Source organism: Dunckerocampus dactyliophorus, chromosome 7 (assembly GCF_027744805.1).
Source record: "Dunckerocampus dactyliophorus isolate RoL2022-P2 chromosome 7, RoL_Ddac_1.1, whole genome shotgun sequence".
NCBI lineage: Eukaryota > Metazoa > Chordata > Actinopteri > Syngnathiformes > Syngnathidae > Dunckerocampus > Dunckerocampus dactyliophorus.
The window spans coordinates 22461400-22482670 of NC_072825.1; the positions used below are offsets into that span (position 1 = coordinate 22461400).

At 42.1% G+C, this 21271-nt stretch overlaps 1 protein-coding gene across 5 annotated transcripts in view; it reads right to left on the reverse strand.

The window, feature by feature from the left end:
* Positions 1 to 3466: 3466 nt before the first annotated feature.
* Positions 3467 to 21271, reverse strand: part of hdac9b (histone deacetylase 9b) — a 61454-nt gene continuing 43649 nt past the window's right edge. For 4 of the 5 annotated variants that reach the window (XM_054781879.1, XM_054781877.1, XM_054781882.1 and 1 more), the window contains 6 exons: positions 14511 to 14642; positions 12384 to 12499; positions 10321 to 10443; positions 9692 to 9869; positions 9391 to 9605; positions 3468 to 5321 (listed from right to left, as the gene is read on the reverse strand). In XM_054781879.1, the coding sequence (XP_054637854.1) occupies positions 4986 to 5321; positions 9391 to 9605; positions 9692 to 9869; positions 10321 to 10443; positions 12384 to 12499; positions 14511 to 14642 (1100 nt within the window). In that variant the 3' untranslated portion in view covers positions 3468 to 4985. Of the gene's footprint in view, positions 5322 to 9390; positions 9606 to 9691; positions 9870 to 10320; positions 10444 to 12383; positions 12500 to 14510; positions 14643 to 21271 lie in introns of all 5 variants that reach the window. The other variant, XM_054781878.1, reaches the window with a different exon arrangement.

Below are 21271 nucleotides of genomic sequence, written 5' to 3' on the forward strand. Positions count from 1 at the left end.
CAATCACGGTAAATATTCACTCAAAACTGAACTGGTTTCATGAGTAGATTTTAATTTGATTAATTTTAATAATTTAATATTTTAATTCTACTTTAAACAGTTGTTACTCTGGCCGAGTAACATGTACATCTCGCATGATACCAGGATTGTAACGATACACATTGTAGTTACCTTTTTAGGGGGAAAAGTGCAGAATAAATACATTTTAGGTATCCAGTTGCATTATCAGTAGTTCAGTCAGTTTCTAGCTTGGACATAAAGTTGACATGTACAACTCTGGTCCTTAAGGGGGTCTTTATTTTGGCACGTTCCCTGTTTCATTACATCTATGTAAATGTGTAGAGTTCCATGCGATGTCAGAGAGCTTGTGTCAAAGAGAAGAAGTCAGACAAGCAGAGCCTAAGTGATGAAGTCAATCCAGTAAAAGTAGAGAAAAATATACTCAATTTGTCATTTGCAAATTGAGAACTGTCATTCTGTGGGATTGAGTTTTTAAATTGTAAGCTGCAGTGAAGCGGATCTCCAACCTTGTGGTCCTTGGGACCCAGAGAAACATTCCATGTCTTTCTTTGTAGCTCGCACCATCAGTGGGAATATACTGGATTTATTTGGGAGTTTCCGTTATCAATCAGTAGTCTGAAATGACACACCGCGGCATGACTCCAGCTCATCAGTCCAATTAGTCCTGATGGAAGTGTGAAAGGGCCAAATGCTGAAATTCTACATTCTCCCCTACGGAGAGCTTCAAAAGCAAGCGTACGTCATAGATAGAAAGTTAGGAACCAAGCCTGACATATGTGGTTTAAGCTATTAGGTTTGATTCATGTCAGCATGAATAAGTCGAAACTCAAGGTTCCTATAAGGCTCGGAGTTTATTTTTCTCTCAGAGTGCTCGTTTCACTCAAGTGCCTTTGAACATTGAGTCAGTGTTTTTGTATTTGGCGAGCTTTACCGAGTACATGCGTGTATGTATTATTGTTCATGCATAATCGCATTTCATCATGAAAATACACCACCTTCAAGGGCACATTTGGTGGCTCATTGTGCACACAGCACTCACCATTCCTGAGTCGGGTGTTTACATATGGGCATGAATGTTGGATTCATTTTGGGCCCTTAATGAAAGCACTGAAGATGTACAGTGTATTATCACTCCATCCTGAAAAAAAAGACTTTCAAATGAATAATTAATATTACATTCAAACCCATGACGAGTGTATGTAAACTTATGACTGGACATCTTCAATCATTTTAAAAGCAAGAACTGAGTGCACAAGATGGAACGGGCCTAATTCACGAAACGTTCTTACGCACAAATGTGTTCTTAAAGCCTTCTTACGAAGATTTTTGGCATTCACGAAACGTAAATTCTACGAACGCTCAGGAGGACTCTTACGCACAAGCAAAGCTTGCACTTTCAATGCGCAGTCGCCCTCATGATGGATTTTGCAACCTGATCCCAAAAAATGTAGTGCAAATAAAATATCCCAACAATTATTTATCATCAAAACAACTAAAATATACTCCATGGATAAATATATATTCAAATCTCAATTCATCAAAAAAAAGTAGCTGGCTGGACGTGCGCTGCAGAGAGAGAATGTAAAGGACCATTAGATTTATTTGCTGAAAGCCACGAATATTTGATGTCCCGCTTCAGGCTTCAGGCTTCCCTCTCTGTTCTTGCAGGTGTGCAGGATCATCAGAATAACATCGCAATGAAACGTGGTGTGCCTATTGCGCACGTAGCACCCCCAGATAACGACATGCGCCCCCAGCCACGTGTTGAGCCAGAGCACGGGGCTGCTGTATTAATTAGGCAGCGTCTAATCAAATGTAACCACAGAAAAAATAGATTGTCACACACAAACTATGTATTTTGACTTTATTTTTCCATCATGATTGTGTAAATGTTTTCTAGAGTTTCCGAAATGGTTTGGTTTCTGATTGATGGCCCACCCCCGTTTCCTCCAGATCCCTCCGGTGCAGTCCAATCTTTTTTTTTTAGTCTATTTTAAGTCAAAACACTTCTTTTTAACCTCTGCGGTGGCGCGTTTCTCCGTCGAAACGGCATTTATGTTTCCTGCAATGGTGCTCCATGCCGACTCTTTTTGGATGGCCTCAAGACCGGTGGATACACGTGAAAATAAGGCGGTCTTGTGTTCGGTCACTCCTTGTAAAAGCACCTCTATTTCAGTAGAATTGAAGTTTTTCTTTCGTTTGTTGTCCAGCTGCTCCTCAGTCTTGCCCTTGCGCGTTGCCATCTCCGCCTCCAGCTGCCTGTTGCTCACGGCACATTTTTTACCTTATATAGGAAATAATAGGCGGTGACCTATGCAAATTAGGCCTTACATGCACGTGCATCGCAGTTGGCATTCATCAACCTAAGAACACCGGTGCGAACGATTATCCCTACTTAAGAACGTGTCGTGAATGTGCACAGTTTCCAACCCACGCCTTCTTAAGTACACTTCTTAAAAAGACTTTTAAGAAGATGTTCGTGAATAAGGCCCAATGTACTTAAGATTGTCTCTAACTTATACAGGGACAAATACTTTTCCTTTAACAAGTGGTTTTAAAGGTTCCTGAAAGGCCAAGCCCTATTAACTTCTCATTAGTGATCATGATTGACTGCAGCTGATAATTTCTCTTTGGCGGTTTGACTGTCAATTTAAAGCGTGACATTTAGCAGGCGATGTTGGGCCGAGAATGAACTTCGCACGGCTCACTGTGGCGTGTATAGCATGTCAGTGCAGAAACGGCCAGCTGAACATGCTGGAAAACTGCCATGGCACCAACTTTCTGAAAGGAATGTCACAGTACATGATGGAGTTCATGTTTCCATCAATGAACCACAGCTCTCCAGTGCTGACAGCACTCATGCAGCCTCAGACCATGGTTGTGTGCGGAGTTATTTACAGTGCATAGGAAGTCTAGACTGCAATACAGGCTGTACACTGACTACTCTAAAGTATATTCAAGTTCCATTCTATAGTAAGGTTTGAGAAGACTTTTAAGAGCTACTGTAGCCTTGATATTAAATTGAGTTTCCTAAGCTTGTGCATGTGGTCGAAAGCATTGACTTTCAACTGGTGGTTGGGGCCATTTTCAGTGAGTCGCAGGTCTTTGCCTGGGAAAAAACAATAATAATGTAACAATGACCCAATGTCTGTGAATGCACCTTGCGTTCTTGTCTGTGCTATTCGCTTGTTGTTCTTGCCATCCATCCGACACACAGCTGCAGATAACCGCTTAGAGAGAGACAGCGTCTCACCACTGCGGCTCATGTTGTGTCCCTTTAAATATATGATATTTGAGAAGTTTTAGTTGAAAAATGGGTCACCGCTTGTCATCGAGTGGTGATGGTGGGTCCCTAAGCCAAACCAGTTTAGAACCACTGGTTCAAAGTGAAGTCCTTTCAGACTGTGCTGCAGAGTTGATCAGCAAAAATGCAAGAAATTGAAGGTAAATTAACTTTATTTTTTTTTAAAAAGTGTGTCACACAAGGCCAAAAAAAAAAAAAGCAAACTGCGATGAACAGACTTCTAGGACTGTCTCCCCCCACCCTCATCCATCTTTAAAAAGTGCAGGATTTCTCGGCACAATCAAATCAAAGAACAGGACTCACATTGTTCTGATGGCGTTTACTTAACCTAGCACATTAAACCCCGACAGTGTGAATTGTACACTTGATAATAAGACAAGACAGTTCAAATGAATCAAAAACACTCACAAGCAGTTTTACACATTGTTGACGGTACGAATGAAACAGTAAGTTTACAGCTATCCAATACATTTGACTGATCACTTTAAGACAGACTATACATGTCGCAATGGGCACTTTCAGGGGACATGAAAAACAAAAGAAAAATCAAGGTCCCGTCCAAGGGTTTTTTTTCTCTTCAATTGACATTACATCAAACAAACCTGCATGTTGAGGTACGCATGCCACTGGGGAACACAGAGGAAGCCATCTCCCATATATAGGACTCCCTTGACCGTATCCCCACTCACTTTGTAATTCGCCTTGACAGTAAATCAATTGTGAAGCCTGGCCCCTTGGACTCATCCCAGCCAAGGCCCTCCTCTCTCGCAAACATTCCTACACACATGAATCACTCCAACTCCTGGCTTCTAGAAGGCATTTCCTGCCCAGCCCTCTCTCACTCTCTGTCTGACTCCTCTGCTGAAAGCTGGGCAGGAGCTTTTTGAATTGGACCCGCAGGGAGGAGAGCTCAGCTAACACAGGGTCCTGGCTCTGAGAGCACTCCAAGAGACAGAGACAGACAGAGAGCTGGGGACGTGTTGGGTGATGCATGTGTACCCGAGTCAGGGTTTACTGCGTTATCCTTAAAACTGCAATCTGAGCAGTGGAGCATATTCCAATGGCAACATCGCTCCACACAGGGGAAGGTCTTCTGTCAGGATTTACATTGTACATTCACGCTAAGACAGATGTTCACCCCTTAACATGGAACATCAATGTAGATTTTCCAGAACAACACAGTAGGTAGGGTTTTTTTCCTGCCTAAACACACTGTAAGGATTCATGATCACTTTCAGTGAGGAGCAATCGGTGGTGAGAATGTGCACAAAGGGAGCACACGTTGGCTCATCCACACTGTGCACCTGTTTAACCTGTCCTCTGGAGATGCACTACTGATGCTAAATCCACAATATATGTACGCAGAGCATGTACATCATTTTCTGTCACTTGAGCAGACTCCAACAACCATAAGCAGCTCGTTTGTCTTTGTATTATTTACATAAAAATGTAGCGTCTTGAACAGAGCGCACTCGACCAGGATCATGGAGTCTCAAAGGGGGTGATGAGCGAGACAGCAACTGATGGAAAAGGGATCATTTGTTGTTGCATGACAAAGACAGCCTACAGTGCAATGTGTGTATGTGTGTGTGTGTATACACTACAGGGATGTGATGTTTATCTGCGAATGTCGGAGTGTGTGACCTCTTCACGGTCCTCCTCAGATCATGGCTCTTATCACCAGTCTCCCTTTGACCTGGTGAAGATAGGTGCTCCTCTCTGCCTCTAAGCTCTGACTTGCCAAAGCCTCGTCCTCACTGTCCACCGGCTCCTCCTTAACCTTGATGACCCCGTAGTGCGCTTCGGAGAGCTCCATGCTGGAGCTGCCGCTGCTGCTGCTGCTGCTGAGCGTGTGCTTCCGGATGACTCCTCCGGGGGGCAGCCTGTCCTCCTGCATGCGCTCCGTCTGCTCACTGTTTTGCTCCTCCTGCTCCTCTTCAGACTCCTGCAGGTGTGTGCTGGGCTGACGTAACTGCTCAATAGACTTGGACAACAGCTGCGGAAGACATTGACAAGAAGAACAGCTTTCTTATATACTATACATTTTAGAGAGGAGAAGAACGTGTAGCCATTGTAACGTTGGCACAGTATCACTGTTGACCAGAAGGGGGCTCTAGGAACAACAAGTACCTCCAGCGAGGACTGTTATAAATACACCCTTTAGCTCAGCCTTAGTAAACACAGTATAGACTTTTTCCAAATCCCTAATCTCTTGTAAATTTCCAAGGCTGCCCCCTACTGTTGCAGGCAATGGAGGATAAGTAAAAACAGCCCCCTGACAAGCCTCTACTGGGAAATTAATTAGGGCAATGTTTCACTGATCCCTCGCTGTAAACACTGAGGGCTCATCCCTGATTAGTGGCCATTTATAACCTCCGCTTTAAGTGGCTTTGCTCGTGATCTCATTGGGCAGGTTGATCAGATCACCACTTGTTCACGGGACAAGACGTCGCCATTATTCCAAAGTTCTTTTCAAGAGACGGTCATATGGATACGGCTATGAAATTTGATAGATTTTTTTCCCCAAATTTTGTGTCATTTTTTTCCAAATTCTGTTTATTCAGTTCAAATTTTTTAGAATTCTTTTTTTTTTTTAACCACAGAGTGTATACTTTTAAGCAGTGAATGAAATGTCCGTTAATTACATGCACAAATCCTTACATTTAGTGATGTGTTACGTTATTTGCCGATTTTGCCCAGTGTTCCCTCGCTCCGTTGCGGTTCACCTTTCGTGGCCTCGCTGTTTCGCAGTTTAGTGCTGTTTTTTTTTTTTTACAGCATATGAACGCGCATTGTGTTCTTCGTCCTGTTTGGCTACAGGAGAACCCGCCCATTGTCTTCTTCGTCTTTATTGGCGAAGGGAGAACCCGCCTATTTTCTTCTGCATTCTGATTGGCTGGAGACCGTTGTCCATCAATCTCCCTTGTGGCACCCTGCCATGTCTCCTGTTGTGTCATTGCTATCAAACAGCTTGCAGTCTTGGTATGTTTGCAAGTTTCTCCCCGACAAAACCCACAATGTTGACTAAGTGGTCTGCACCCAAAAGGCAGAGGAAGCCAACCATTGCACAAAAAGTTTGACTTCTGGACATGCTGAAGGAAGTTACAATTTACGCGGCTGTTGGGCACCATTACGGAATAAATGAATCTTGTCTTTCTTACATCTCGAAGAAGGAAAATAGCGACGACTGCAGCAATGTTTTAACAAGGATCCAAAAACACGGTGCCAGGACCAATAGGCATGACCAGAGGAGTGAAATACGCATCAGTCATTAATAATTTCTTGTGTGCAACCTTATAGGTTGATCATTAAAATTCAGAAGGTTAGAACTTAGAGAGTGTTTAAACAAGAGAGAAATGTGAGAAAATGTGAAGTGTATGGTTAGGGGTGTTACAGCCTTCAATCATATATAATAATTGTAAAAAATTGTGCTGGCTACTTCGCGGATTTCACTTATTGCGGGCTATTTTGGGAACCCCGCGATAAACAAGGGAACACTGTAGTTCATACACAAATGTAGCTTGGCTAACTTTTCTAATGGGATGTCATACTCCCACATTGCTACAAAATTCTCAACAAACTGTAATGCCCACGCTTGTGGTTAAGGAAGACGTAGTTACCGATTACCAATTCCAATTCCGTTATTAATTTAAGATTTTTTTTTTCACCCTTATTTTGTTTACACAATTAGACACAATGTAGAGAACAGTGCTCTTATTTTGAAGGCCAGAATGTCCGTTGACGAGTTGGGTGCAAGAATAAATGTGCCTCTCGTCTATATTTCACTCAGAACTTGCAAATCAGCGGGCATCGTAAAACGCTCGGTTACACAACAAGCGGTACGACACAACACGGTGTAAACACACTCATACAGCCTGAGTTGCACATACGCAGCCGCCCTAGCATGCTCTGCTAAACTAAGCTAACCCAGCTAACTTCCATTCAAGAGATGAGTTTCTAAGTTTTTACGCCAAGCTTCTCCGGTGTTTCAGGTCGCCGTTTCAACATGTTTAGTTTGCGAGGGGTTAGTGTTTGTGATGACATTCCGCCACTATTGAGCAGTCCGCCGGGGAAATAATACCCCACACAAATGTTCCTTCTCCTCACAATGACAGCATTTCATTCACAATGTGTCCATTTCGGTGAGATTCTCTTTTTACTGGCCAATTCCGCGATTCTGTCCGCAATTCCGTTAAAGTGGAAATCATAGGGCACTATACAGTTTTTTTTGTTGCCTTCATTTTGGTGCCATACGCAATGAAACTGGTAAAAAATCTTCACATGTCACTTATACAAATGCTTGAGGTAATTTTTGCTTTTTATTCCTTCCCGGTAAGAGTTCCTCAGTGGTTCCCCCTATGACTCCTTCGGGCCCAGTGTTGGGACACATCAATGTGTGCGCTCACACAATGCTGGCTTTCACGAGGTCATCCACCTCACACGCGTCCCTCAGCAGAATAATTACTCTCTGTGTCTCACAAGGTGACCTCGGCCAGCTTTCAGAAACACAAATATTGCCACAGAGGAACAAAATGTATTCTGGGTGCAATTTTTTTCTTCCTTCTGCGTTTGAACTTCGCTGAATTGAATTTCACAGTGTTAGCATGCGAACAGCACTGATGCCTTAAGCTATGATAACAGAATAAGTGCAGGGGAAGCATTTCTTCCCCATTTTCAAGTCCGGCCGATGTTCTGTGCAATGCAGAAATAACAACAGGACAGCAGGGAAGAACAGACTGTAAACTTTAGTAACCGCTTGATTTTACAAAAGGTTGAAAATAAATGCGTGTGCTGAAAGGAGCCCTATCCTGCTCATTTCAGAGGCTTTTAAAATGATTTGGGATCCCGGTGGGTCACCTTAATAAGTTTCCATAAATCCAAGGTTGTGTACAGGGCAAATCTGCATTCTTCTCCTCTTGCCCGACATGCTCTGATTCCGCAGCCTCTTGCCCTGACCACAGCATCTCTGTCGTGATTGGTCGGTTCCAGCCCCCCACCCACTGCCACTGCTCAGGGCTGCATAGAGAAATGCCCCTTGAACCGGTTTCGTGCTAATAGTTATCAACAAACAGTAAAAAAGAATTGGATATTGGTTTGAATACGGCATTGAATTGTACTTTGTCCACGAAACGGTGGCGAGAGATGACTGTGAGGTAGGTATTTAGGTCCCCAGAAAATGAAAAATCTTTGCATTGTTGCCTTACTCCGGTTTATACACAATTCTTAAATCCGAAAAACACTTTCTTGCTCCATTTTCATGATTTTTATTAAAAAAAAGACCAACAATAATGAGCAGCCAACGACTACTGCTGGACACCCCAGCTAGTTGCCATACGTGGACGTCCTCAAGTTGTGACGTGAGAAATTCAAAATCTCTTGTGGAAATCTCATTAAATTATTGTACCTGACTGGTCACGAGATTTAAGCGTGGGATAAATATTAAAACGTCAGAAAACACACCGACCTCACAATATAGCATTTCTGCATCGTAGAACAAGAGTACAACATTTTACACATATACATAAGTCTGAAACGTTGCAAATGCAGGATAGGGCCCATTTCAAATAAGTCAGTCGGCCCTCACTTGAGCAAGAGTTCTGCTTTTCCACTGCAGAGCACTACTGGTTCTGTTTTGTTTTTTCTCTTTAAAATGTTACTGCAGGAAATTTCCTCCAGCATTAGTCAGAACGAGACATCTAATACATTTTATCCCATGGGAGACTGAGGGCATTGTGAAACCGGATCGCTGCAGCAAAGTGGAGACTGCGGAATATAATAATGCAGTGTCCATAACGAAGGCACAGCAACATGGTATGCTAGCATAAGTATGTGTGTCTCACTTATGCAGCCATGATATGTCACCCGAGTGGTATCAACTCAGCACACTAAAAAACCATGGCTGACCAAGTAAAATAGTACCATGTAGTACCTATGCTTTTGCAAAGGGAAAGGGTGAATGTACAGCCGTGTCAAGCTGCGTCTGTACAGTACCATGCATTGAAAGAGAAGTAATAAAAGCAAAAAGCACAAGAAAATTCTCCCTTGTGATGTGAATATTGGCAAACCTTATTTATATGGACCTGCTGCTGGTATTGTTTCTGTTTCTCCAGGAAGTGCTGGTGTTGCTGCTGGATGACCAGTTGGGCCAGTGTGTTCTGGGGGAGGGGCGCAGACTGGGTCCTGTTCAGGGGCCGATGTTTGGGTAGTTTAGGGCGACTGCTGGAAGGGCGATCCTTCATGGCCAAAGGGGACGGAGGGTGGGATGACAAGGAGCCTGGACCTTGGGGATAATAAGATAAAAATGAATAATAGTTATGTCTTAAAAGTTATTTCCAATGCAAAGCGGCCTATATTATTTGCCATTACCAGTCGAAAGCATCTTCTGCTGCCTCATCTGCTCCTTCTGGAGGAGGTGTTGGAGCAGAGCCTGGTGACTGGAGCTCACTTTGGACTCTAGACCGGTGTGAAGGGGAACAGGACCCAGGAGATGCCCGGGAAGTCCATGCTTTATTTCTGCTGATCTGTCCTTCAAACCCATTGCCACCTGCGAAGAAAGGACACAACAAAACACTATGCTCAGCATAATTTCGTTGTGTAGGACACTTTGTGCTAATATATATATATATAACCATCAAATGACATTAGTATAAAAATAGGAGCCATTTAATGTTAGACGGCATTGCTGTTGAAGAGCAGACCTCCTTGGAATGTGCCTGAAGTGAATGATGATAAATCACATGGCGGGTTATCAAGAGCTGTACTCGAGTGGACTTGGACTTTTTTTCAAAGTGGTGATAAATGAGGTAAGAGTAGAAGATAAGGGCACGCTTGACACCAGACACTGCACGACAATATTTATCTAATGGGTGATAAAATCATTGAGGGCCACAGAGGTCATTGGCAAGTGGTCATATGGAGGTTGCAGCCACTGATGGCAGATTTGAAAGATTTTCAAAAAGCAAAACTTTTCAGTTTGACTATCTAAAGATACTTACATTCATAGGAGAAGATGCAGTGGAAAGCCCCAAAGATATATTGGGTAGGGATGGAGACGTGTACAAACTCAAAACGGACATGGAGCTCTCGGGTCGGAATAATCTTGGCTGTGAAGGCCATCTCTATATGATACAGGAGAGACAGAAAGCAGAAGCATTACTTTCAGGTAGATTTTAAAAAGTACAGGCTTCACTACACATCTTAAAATAAAGCCTGGATTTCTGCTAACTATCCGTCAGTTAGTTACAGACGTGGCAGTTGTCATTTTTTCTTCAGTCTCATGGGCACTAGGCCTGGGACGATAATAAATTAATTATTCACAAAATAAATGAAGATGAACCCAATCATTTTCACATCAATATATTGCCATGTGCATGCGAAGAGGATTCACCATGCATTGGTTTCAGCACCTTGGCGCGTTAGTTCCATAGTACAATGGTATGACCAGAGTGAGCCCTTTTGTCAGTCATACAGTCTCTTTGTCTCAGTGGGTGGAGGCGGAGCCCGTAGCATACACACAGAGTGCAGAAGAGCGTAACATACTAGAAATTGCACTATATTGTCTTTTTTTTTTTTTTTTACTGTACTTCATTGTACTCGTCTCGTAGACCCAATCTCGTGTATCGTCTCGTCTCATGAACTGAGTGTCTCATGACACCCCTAATGGCAAGTTGGACAAGTGCAGAGTTACAATGTAAATATAAAAGGAGGATACTGAAGTGCACAACAGTGCTTCTTTGAGCCACACACTCCGTCGGTGACAGCCGTGGATAAACACAGCTCATTAGCATTAAAAGTACAGTAGGGCTTACTAAAAGCACTTACTAAAAGCACTTTTAAACTGTCTAAATTCCAGCATCAAAACACTTCCAATACACCACTGTGGGACCAAATTGTCGAAAAATAGTACAGTATAGGTCCACCAGGAAATAAGACAGTTTGCAACTGTTTCCCGGATTTTCACATACATGCAGTGCTTGGTTGTTTACAAGGTTCTAGTCCGTCCCCCAGTTTCTCTGAATACTTGTTGGTCACCGCCTTCAGGTCGTCTCTCCAGGAGGGCATCACCACTGGGGAACATTTCCTGTACCCAGCAGAGAAGGGGACCAGCATGTGGTTTTGGAACAGCCTTGTTTATCCTTGCGACCCCTACCAGTACTCAGTGACCTGAACGTGGATATCCGGCCCATATTCGACCCGAGGGACCCGTTCCCTCTGAAAAAGGATACCTAATGTAACGGTGTGTAAACACGCGTTGCTTTTGCAGCAGGCATGAGGTCTACAGGCAGCCCCGCACGCCACCAACGACTTTCACCAGAGCCTCAGCTTGCAAAGAAACAATAGCAAGCCTGTGTGTTTACGTTGCTCGCATGTGGGTGTCTTTTTGGCTACCAGCGCCTGGGATATCAATTAAACGACACAGTCCGTTTGTCTCGCCAAGCCCTAACACTTAGACTGATGTCAGGGCGTCTCTGCATTCTCTGTCACTGGAGGTCCCCGTGAGAGTAAACAGCCATGCTATAGGAAAACACAGCTGCTCCGTTAAGATTGCAAAGAGATGTGTCATATCTGCCACCCGCTATAATGGTCGTCTTTGTGAGCTCGGTCCAAGGGGAGCCATGGTCCATAACTCAGCCTTAACTCTATTGGGAAATGCCTTGGAGACCGCGTGAAGCCAAGGCAATGACAGAAATACAATGACAAGCCAACAGCAAAGCTCAGAGCCAAAATTTACTTTTTTTTTAAAGCATAATTGTGCAGAACATCTGGAGGAATAATGTGAGTGATAAAAATGAGCAGGATTCTTGCTGTTGTTTGCACTTAAACACTCACATTTCCTGCAAAATGTATTGTTTTAACACAAGTAAACCCGGCACAGTCGGACATATGGGTCAAGCTGTGCCTCTTTAATGTCAGTGCGGGTAGTCATTTTCACTAGAGGGGAACAGACAGAGGGCAAATGGCTGTTTTTATAGCTGCGAGCAGAAGGCCAAGCAAGCTTTTCGTACTTTCACACAAAATACATGCAAAATATACTGTATGCTTCATTTGGCTGACGTACCTCAGTTTTTGTGGTAGTAGGCAAAGAGGAGGGTCCGTTTTCAGCCCCCAAGGCACTGGAGGCCCCTATGGGGGAGCTGGGGCCCGAGCCAGGGGCACTGTTTGTGGGCGTAGAATCTACAAAACATCAAGGAGTTAGGCAGTATTCACGCTCACACACACAAGACAAAAAAGACCTGAAATGTCTTATGTAATGCTCTCCTGTGACATCCGACTACAATTGACTTTTCGTTACATAAAAGCAGCCAGCACTTACAGTATACATCACAGCTGTGCTACAGCATATAATAAACCTACCAGCCGCAACATTATGACCACTTGCACAATCCAATCAATCTAATTCATACATACTGTATCAACAATTTGCCTAACAATAAGCAATAACTGCAATCGCATGGTTTGTAGACAACCACAAGGTATCCCACCGAGTATCCTCCCTGTTTATGCTACTCTATATGTACAGTACAGTGTTTCCCATACATTTCTTTATTTGTGGCGGCCCCCCACAAATAAACCGCCACAGATTGCTTTGGCACTACCTTTCTTTTCTAGATTTGGCGCTACCTATTAGCCCTCACTCACAAACACATTGTAATGGGACTGTCTGTATAGCTTGTCACTACAACGGCGTACAGTGGATGGCATCGTAACTCTGCCTCTTAACACACTCCATTCACATATACCACAACTGACATGGTCATGCATTATAACGCATCAGTTCATCAATATAGCAAAATATTAAATATACAATAATGTGTACATTAGCTTTAAAAAAATCAGTGCAGACTTACACATAGCCCAGAAAACATCATGAATGTTTTTTTTTTTATTGCCCGTGCTTTTTTATCTGTCCACACACAAACACTGAGTCTGAGTTTTTGAATATCTCCACTCGAACCGGAGTGGAGTTTTGCGTCATTGTCAATTATGAAAATTAGACAATGGCGTCATCGCATCCCTGCGTCATATATAGATTGCAGTCCTGTTGGAAACAGTGCCATAAAAGTTTTAAAAACTTCATCGCTTAATGAATGACATAAAATCTCTGTAGAAAATAATGCCGTACCTCCATCAAGACTGACATTTCGTAGCTTGTGTTGTAGTGTTAAGAAAACACAAATTGGAAGGTATCACAAAAAAAATCTCTGCAGTGGGCAGATGGACAACTATGATTGAAAATCACTCCGTTTTTTATGTTTATTATTGTAGGAATGGTTTGCAGTGGTGTACTGTAGAATTGCACAGCACCACACTAAGGGCCTGTTTCTCATATTAGACTGATGACTGCTGCAAAATATTACAAACAGCTTGTATGGGATTACATTAGATGTACCTAATGTTGTGGTGCATTATTAGTAGGGATGAACGGGATACTCGTTTTAGACGATAATGCATTTCTGGAGAGCATGAGCATGAAACAAGTACAGCTCGTCATTATCCGTAATTGTGATGAACGAAAATCCTCACTGGGTAACTACTTATGTAGTTACTCTTCACGCTCTGTGATTGGCCAGTCACACACCACGACTGCTCTTCTCGAGACAGACTCCCTATAGCCAGAGGAGTTTGCGGTGCATTTGACAAAACAGCGCTGAAAACAGCTCGTGTCGCGTTGGTCACTACCTCCACGCCAGACAGGTTTTTCTTGCTTGTTTCTAATTTGGCTGGTGATACAAAGTCAGTTGGAAAACTTTGCTTGTAGTACTGAATGTGGTGTTCTTGTGAAAACTACAGTGAACTAGGCTGACAGATTATTTCCTTGTTTGCCATCACTGGATGTTTGCATGAATCACTAACTTCACACAGACCATTAAAAAATAATCAAGTAATAAAGTCTCACAGATCACTTACACACATATAAAGTACACATGTAGCTGAATAATAAACAATAAATATAGCAACTTCTGATCAATCCATGTCAATTTCAGACTTAAAATAATGTACCGATTTAAGCCTGACCCATTTCCGGTAAAACCACCCCACTTCCGGTTTATGACCTGCCCACTCAGAGTACAGACACGGATACAGATGATTTAGATGGGTGAACAGATACAGATAGTAGTGTACTCACTCATCCCTAGTTATTAGTGTATGTTTTAACAGAAACAATCCATTAGCTCCCTCATACCCATTAGCTCTAGCGCCCTTTTCTTGTAAGGCGTCATGAGGTTGCCGTCTCTCCTCTTGAGCATGGGGCTGCTCCTCCTCTCGGCGACTTTCTGTTTCAGTCTGGACCGCACCTTCAGGTTGGGCTCAGAGGCTAAAGAAATAGAGAGCAGACCTTTAGGTTAGTTTCAGTCCATTCTCTTAGGATGAAAAATGATCTGATTGTGTGAGTGAGTCAAACCAGCCAGCGTAATGATGCTTGTGAAAGCAAACATGAGCATCATAAAAGAAGAGACTGCCAATCAGCTTAGAAAAATAAGAACTATTACCACACTTCAACAATGTGGGTTTCTAGCACAATTCAAAGCCGTTTTTTGATCAATTAAATGAGTCAGGATCGGGCCCATTTCCACTTCATCTGGACTAAATTAGTCCAAGCAACACGCAGGCTGTAAGTGAAATTCTCCGCTACCTGCCGCCCTAGTGACCACAGTGTGATACAGTAGCAATAGTTAAACTAACACAAAAACATGGCAGATGTTTCAAGCAATTCCCCCCACACCACACGCTCACTCTTACTAATGCAAAACAGAAATACCAACACACTGCACACGCTCCTCAGTCCTTAACCTGATCCAGACACAATCAATCAGATTTGATAGAAAGGCCAGTATTTTTCCCTTGAGACGCAGTGTTTTCGTACTTTTTATCTGCTATTATCAATGATTTTCAAAACATTTGTCAAAATTAGAATAGCTCTACCTATGAAGGGAGATTTACTCAGGATAAAGGCATGCATAAAAAACCTGCTTCTGCACAAACTGATAAAACTGAAGTTCAAAGCTGAAACACGTGATAAAGCATGTGACAGCAGGAGGATTCGTCTCCCATAAATGCTCCTAAAATCACATACAATTTGGAATTGGACCAAAATTTGAGGGAAGACACGGACAAATCCCCAGATTTGAAGCGCTGTAATTAGGGATGCTCCGATCGATCGGCCACCGATCAGTATCGGCCGATTTCCATGAAAAATCACGTGATTGGCATATGCCGATAAATGCCTTTCAATGCTGATCACAAAAGACCTGTGGCTAGTACTATTGCAGCACGCAGCAATCCTTGAGTGCATGTGGTGTCATGCCCCAACTAACGGCTCGGGCAGCGTCATCCTCCCACTTTCCTTCAAAGTGCACAGGCGTGCCAGAACAAAAACAATCATGTCTGCCGCGTGGAACTTAACTGCCAACACATGCCACAAAAACTCTCTTGCGGGGTTAGCACGTTAAAAAGCTTTAATTTCATTTGGAATTTGAAGAACAAACACATGACAGAGTATGGTGAGTTCTCAAGGCTCACCAGGTGATCATCAGTCAAACGCCAGCTAATGTAGTCAACGCTGGACACTCGCACGCATGTGCATGACAGTCAGAAGGCTAAGCAAATAACCCAAAAAGTAATTTAATTGATTGGATGAGATGACCAGCCTTTCTCAGCGGTGGAAGACACCGTGTTCGCTGACTGCTCTCTCACGTACCTGGAAGTCCTGCTAGAGCTCCACCAATGTACTCTCACATCCAAAGTCTGCTTAAAGGAGGCGTCTTATCCTCTGTAAGTTTCATCAGTGACATATGTTCCCTTGAAAAAGTAAGTCAAATATGTTTTTGTCTAAATTAAGGTAATTTTATACTTCCTTTTTTCATATCACATAGCCAGTAGCAGGGGTGCAGCCAGGAATTCTGTGTCCCATGAAAACAATCACGCCCCCCCCCATTAATTAATTGCTAATTTTATTAGTAATTACCTATTTTTTGGGTCCCCTTGCAGTCAAGGGACCTTGGAATTGTCCTGACTTTTCCCCTTTATACGGCACCCCTGGCCAATAACACTCATCATAAATCAATTTAAAAATGTATAATTAATCCATGTGATTGGTATCGGTATCGGCCAATTTCGGTCCTGGATTGGAAGCATAAAACCCTGATCGGAGAATCTCGAGTAGTAAAGCATAGAGCACAAGTCAGATTGGGGATGGGCGATATGGCCTAAAATCCATATTGCAAAATATATGTTGCAGTCTCTTGAGATATATAACGCTACATACAGCAAAATTTCGCCACTTTGCACTTCGAATTTCACGGTTTCAACTCTATCATGGTTTTTCAAAAATATTAATTAAATCATCGCTGTTATTAGTGAAACAATGTCCATATTTAAGCACATTTTATGTATTTTTTGCTTAAATTAAGCATTTTCAAACATAAAAATGACTAAATGAACTAATACAAATATAGTGAAACCTTGGTTAGTGTAATTAATTCGTTCCAGAAAGTCTGACTCTAACCGTAATAGATGCTAACCGAATACATTTTTCCCTTAAGAAATAATGGAAATCCAATTAATCCGAAATGTTGACACAAAACACATTTTTATAGTTTTACAATTATAGTTTTACATGCAGAAAACAATTTGAAATGCAAATACACATAAATGATGACTGAATGGGAAGAATTAACATTTAAATTTACTTTTACCTTCATTGTAGACGTGATTCTTGATGTCATTGTTCCCAAAGACAAGATGTAAAAGCGACACACCACACGGACACCACCTTCCTGTTTTGCCATAACTTATTTCTTGAATTCAATTGTGTTTCTCACCTCAGTAACACAAAATGGAGCCAAAGAAAGTTGCAAGTGCCAGCATTATGATAAAGAAGTTGAGAAACACTATTCAAGAAATACTGTAACTCATGACAAAACAGGATTGTGTCCCTGTGGCGTCTTGCTGCCACATTGTGCCTTTGAGAACAGTCACGTCTTCAAGGAAGGTAAAAATAGCCTTAAATGTTCATTTATCCCATTCATTCATCATTTAGATGTATTTTCAATTGTTTTATGCATGTAAAACTATTATTGTAAAACCATAAAAACGTGTTTTGTGTTAACATTTTTGAGAATCAACCTCTTATGACATCAGAGACAGGCAAGGTACCTGACTTCCCGCTTGCCATTTTGTTAGCCAGCTATGCTAACAAGGACGTCTGTGACAAAATTACATAAAATACATTAAGAACACAGTTGGACTCACGCAGTGTACTAATAATGCAACAACACCATACGGTGCGCTAACCGGAAAAGGTACAGTACGCAAATCGAGGCAAAATTTTGGCGGAAACTTTTGATGTTAACTGAAAACATGCTAACCAGGGCGGCCGCAAACCAAGGTTCTGCTGTAGTTAAGGTCATTTTATACATGTATGACACTTAAAAATGTTATATGTTACCTAAAACACTGCCTGTACAGTTAATATAGAATAAAGGTTGTTAACATGGTGACAGTTGGACCCCGAAACGGGTTATGTTTCCTATGGAAATGTTGTTGTTTTTAAATTAGCACCTCAATGTGACGGTAGCTAAACGGACCCTGGTCTACCTCTGGTGTGACACACTTGGTCAACATGACAGCACTACATCCTTTCTGCCGTGGGACCCCACACAGCCAAACGAATAAGTAACACATACAGTAAGATAGGCACATTGTTGCGATTATGTTATGTAAACCTGTTACACAATAGACACCCGGTTTTAATTATTCAGTTTGTGAATCAATATTTGAAGAGGTTTTCTGTGTGCACAAAGTGTAGAACATACAGCTGAACATGGGGAAGTGGGGGCCATGACGCGCCTACAGGGGAGGACGGATGTGGGGGTGGTGCTGGAGGGTAGATGGGGGCTCAGTGGGCCAGATGCTGCTATTTCTGGCATTTGTCAAAGGCAGCCAAAGCCTCATCCCTAATACGTGGCGCGAACCTCTAATCCTGTGGGCGTGAGGATGAACGAAAGCGTGAGGAAGAAGGGAGGCAGGAGAAAAGAAATGGAAGAGAGAGAAAAGGCTGCTGGGAGTCCTGTGAATCTGCTTTACGCCCCGCTGCCTTGATTGCTTTCTATTTTTACACACCGCTGCCACCAAGCAACGTATCCCAATTGGTCGCCACGGGAACGCCAGACAGCAGCATGGGAAGGAACACTTTCTCACCGGTCTCCGTGGTAGGAAAAAAAAAACATCCTGGGGCTCAGTGCTACCAGTAGGAAATGATGGAAGCCGCAAAGTGGAGTGGAACCTCAAAGGTTAGACGGTTAGCCCCAGACTTTGATCTTATTTTGGGGGAAAAAATACAGTTCTAAATAAAATATTACATAAATCCATCGCATCATGCAATACCTGAATATATCCTGGGAGGCATCAGTTCACTGGCCAACTAAACAATGAATTCCTCACGTTTTTTTGTGATACTTATTCCAACTAACCTAGCCATAAGTGTACCAGTGATGGCAAGCCAAAGAGAGGAAAAAAGTGATGACACCCATAGAAGCTGTTCATGTGCTGTTGGCAGCTATTAATTAACTGTTTTGTGGTTGACTACGGCCTATTATTAGCCAGACAATATGCATATTTAAGCAAATTGTACATATTTTTTGGGTCATATTAAGTATTTTCAAGCATAAAAATGGCTAAATGAATTGAAATAGCCATTAAGACCACCAACTTGTGAATGTAGTGTACTACATTGGTCGCTACGTGTCAGTAATTGTACCAGAACCAGACTTTTATTGCAGGTTTAAATTATCTCACAACAGGCACATATAAAAATAACATAATAACATAATAATAACATAATAATAATAATAATCATCATCATCATTATAATAATAACATGGGTTACTGTTGCAGCCATAGCCCACACCAAGCTAAAACTCAACTCTGAACCCACGACATCACTTCCTGTCCGCCACTGATTCTGCTCCCCTACAATCTACTTATCTACTTAATGGTTAAATGGCTTATTTTCTCTGGTTATATCTACTATATTGGATAACACAAATGTAAAGGTAACTATATGGATGTTATTTCATGTCTAGATGGCTTTAATAATGTAAAAAAAAAACATATTTAGAAGATCATAAACAGTTTTTCTACGACATAAATTTATTAATATTGAATCCTATTTCGATGAAATTTACTTATCACAGTCGGGTCTGCAATCAATTAACTGTGATAAAGAAGGGACGACAGTATATTTTTCAACAAGTTTAAATAAGTACAACTGTGAGTGAGTGAGTGTGGACCAAAATCTAACCTTGATGCTGCAATTTAGAGTGGGACATGAGGACACGGAGGTTAGCAGCAATAGCAACGCTATGTAAGCTACAGTACTAATATTACTACACTCACATTTTAACAGAAATATCATGCTAGGTTAGCCCAGTCACTGAAGAAAAACAAAAGGACTCAGCTTACAGCTCCCACACCTGTAGCTGATTGACTGAGTGGAGACTTTTTTTTTTTTTTTTTTTTACAAAGCTGTCATCCATGAAGTGGTGGGCATTTAAACATATCAACAGGGTTGGCTCATCTAGCTAGGAGTGGATCAGAAGCAGTATCATGTCCATCAGGAAGGAGCTTTTTCCTTCAAGACGTCATGAAAACCCGGAACCTCAAACACGACCGTTTCAGCGCCTCTTCTCTCAAAAGTGCAGCAAACAATTCAGAGAGATGATTGATTTTCTCATGTTTGGTGCTCATTAACAGGCTCTGGGGGCACATATTACTGTTAGAACATCATTAAAAAGCCCATTTTGCATTACAGAGGACTTTTAAGGTTCCTTGGCTTCCAGTGTAAAACGGTAAATTTCACATTTCAAGTCCCACATACCTCCCTTATTTATTACCTCCGGTAAGAAGGTAGTAATTGTTTATTACCGTCACCAAGGAGGCAATAAATAATGCTTGGTTTTGTAGATTGATCTAAAAACTACTACTGGCTTTCTTGAAACGTTTTGTAGGGGTGAGGCATGATCCAAGGAAGAACCCATAAAATTGGATTTCTTTTTGCTGACAGAGGACATTTTCTCATTTTAATTTCAGTGAATACTTTAATACATTAATCTTAAAACCTAAATATAAACATACGCACGAGGTGGTTATCTATCAAGGTGCACAATTTGGTGCTGATCCAAATAAGGAATGTTCAGCCTTAGTGGCGGTCTGCACTCCACTGAGTGCCATTCTGATGTGTGATTTATGATATTCAGTATTTTTAATGAAACCTAGCCATGTGAGAAACAGTCACATGTCGTTCGGGGAATATTTGGCAAGGCTATTTCCTGCTAAACTTGGAATGAGAAGCTATTTACTGGGTTTGTAAGAGACCCAAGACTGCTGAAAAGAAGTATGTGTGACAAAATATATATTACTGACAAATCTGATTATGAACCTCAACCAGAATAAACATTAGCCTTTGCCCTTTGGCCGAATGAAGCAGTCGGGTGTCTCATAAGGAGCACTTGAGTCATCTCTACCTTGTTTTGAGAGAGCTATCTTTTCTTAAACAAACAGTCTTGTAGAGGTCCATCCTGCCTTTGCCAGGCTGACCTCAGCAACACCTGCCAATCAGCCATCAGTGGCAGTGAGTGCCTGGGAACAACACTACCTTTGTGTGCCGGCCTCGCGTGCCACGCTCTCTCAGAGGGCTCTAATGAAGACAGACAGGAAGTGGGGGAGGAAGGACTGAGCAGGAAATGACCACATATAGATTCAGGAATCCAAGGAGCAACAAGTAGTTTTATCAGTGTGAGAGCCGGGCTCATACAGCTCTCATGTTTCTGCAGACAGCCTTTCATCCTCATTTGCAATACGCTTTAAGAAAGTACCAAGTGTCGCAATATAATGTTTTATGTGGTTATTGCAACAAGCAGATGGGTCTTCCTATAAAGTGAGTTT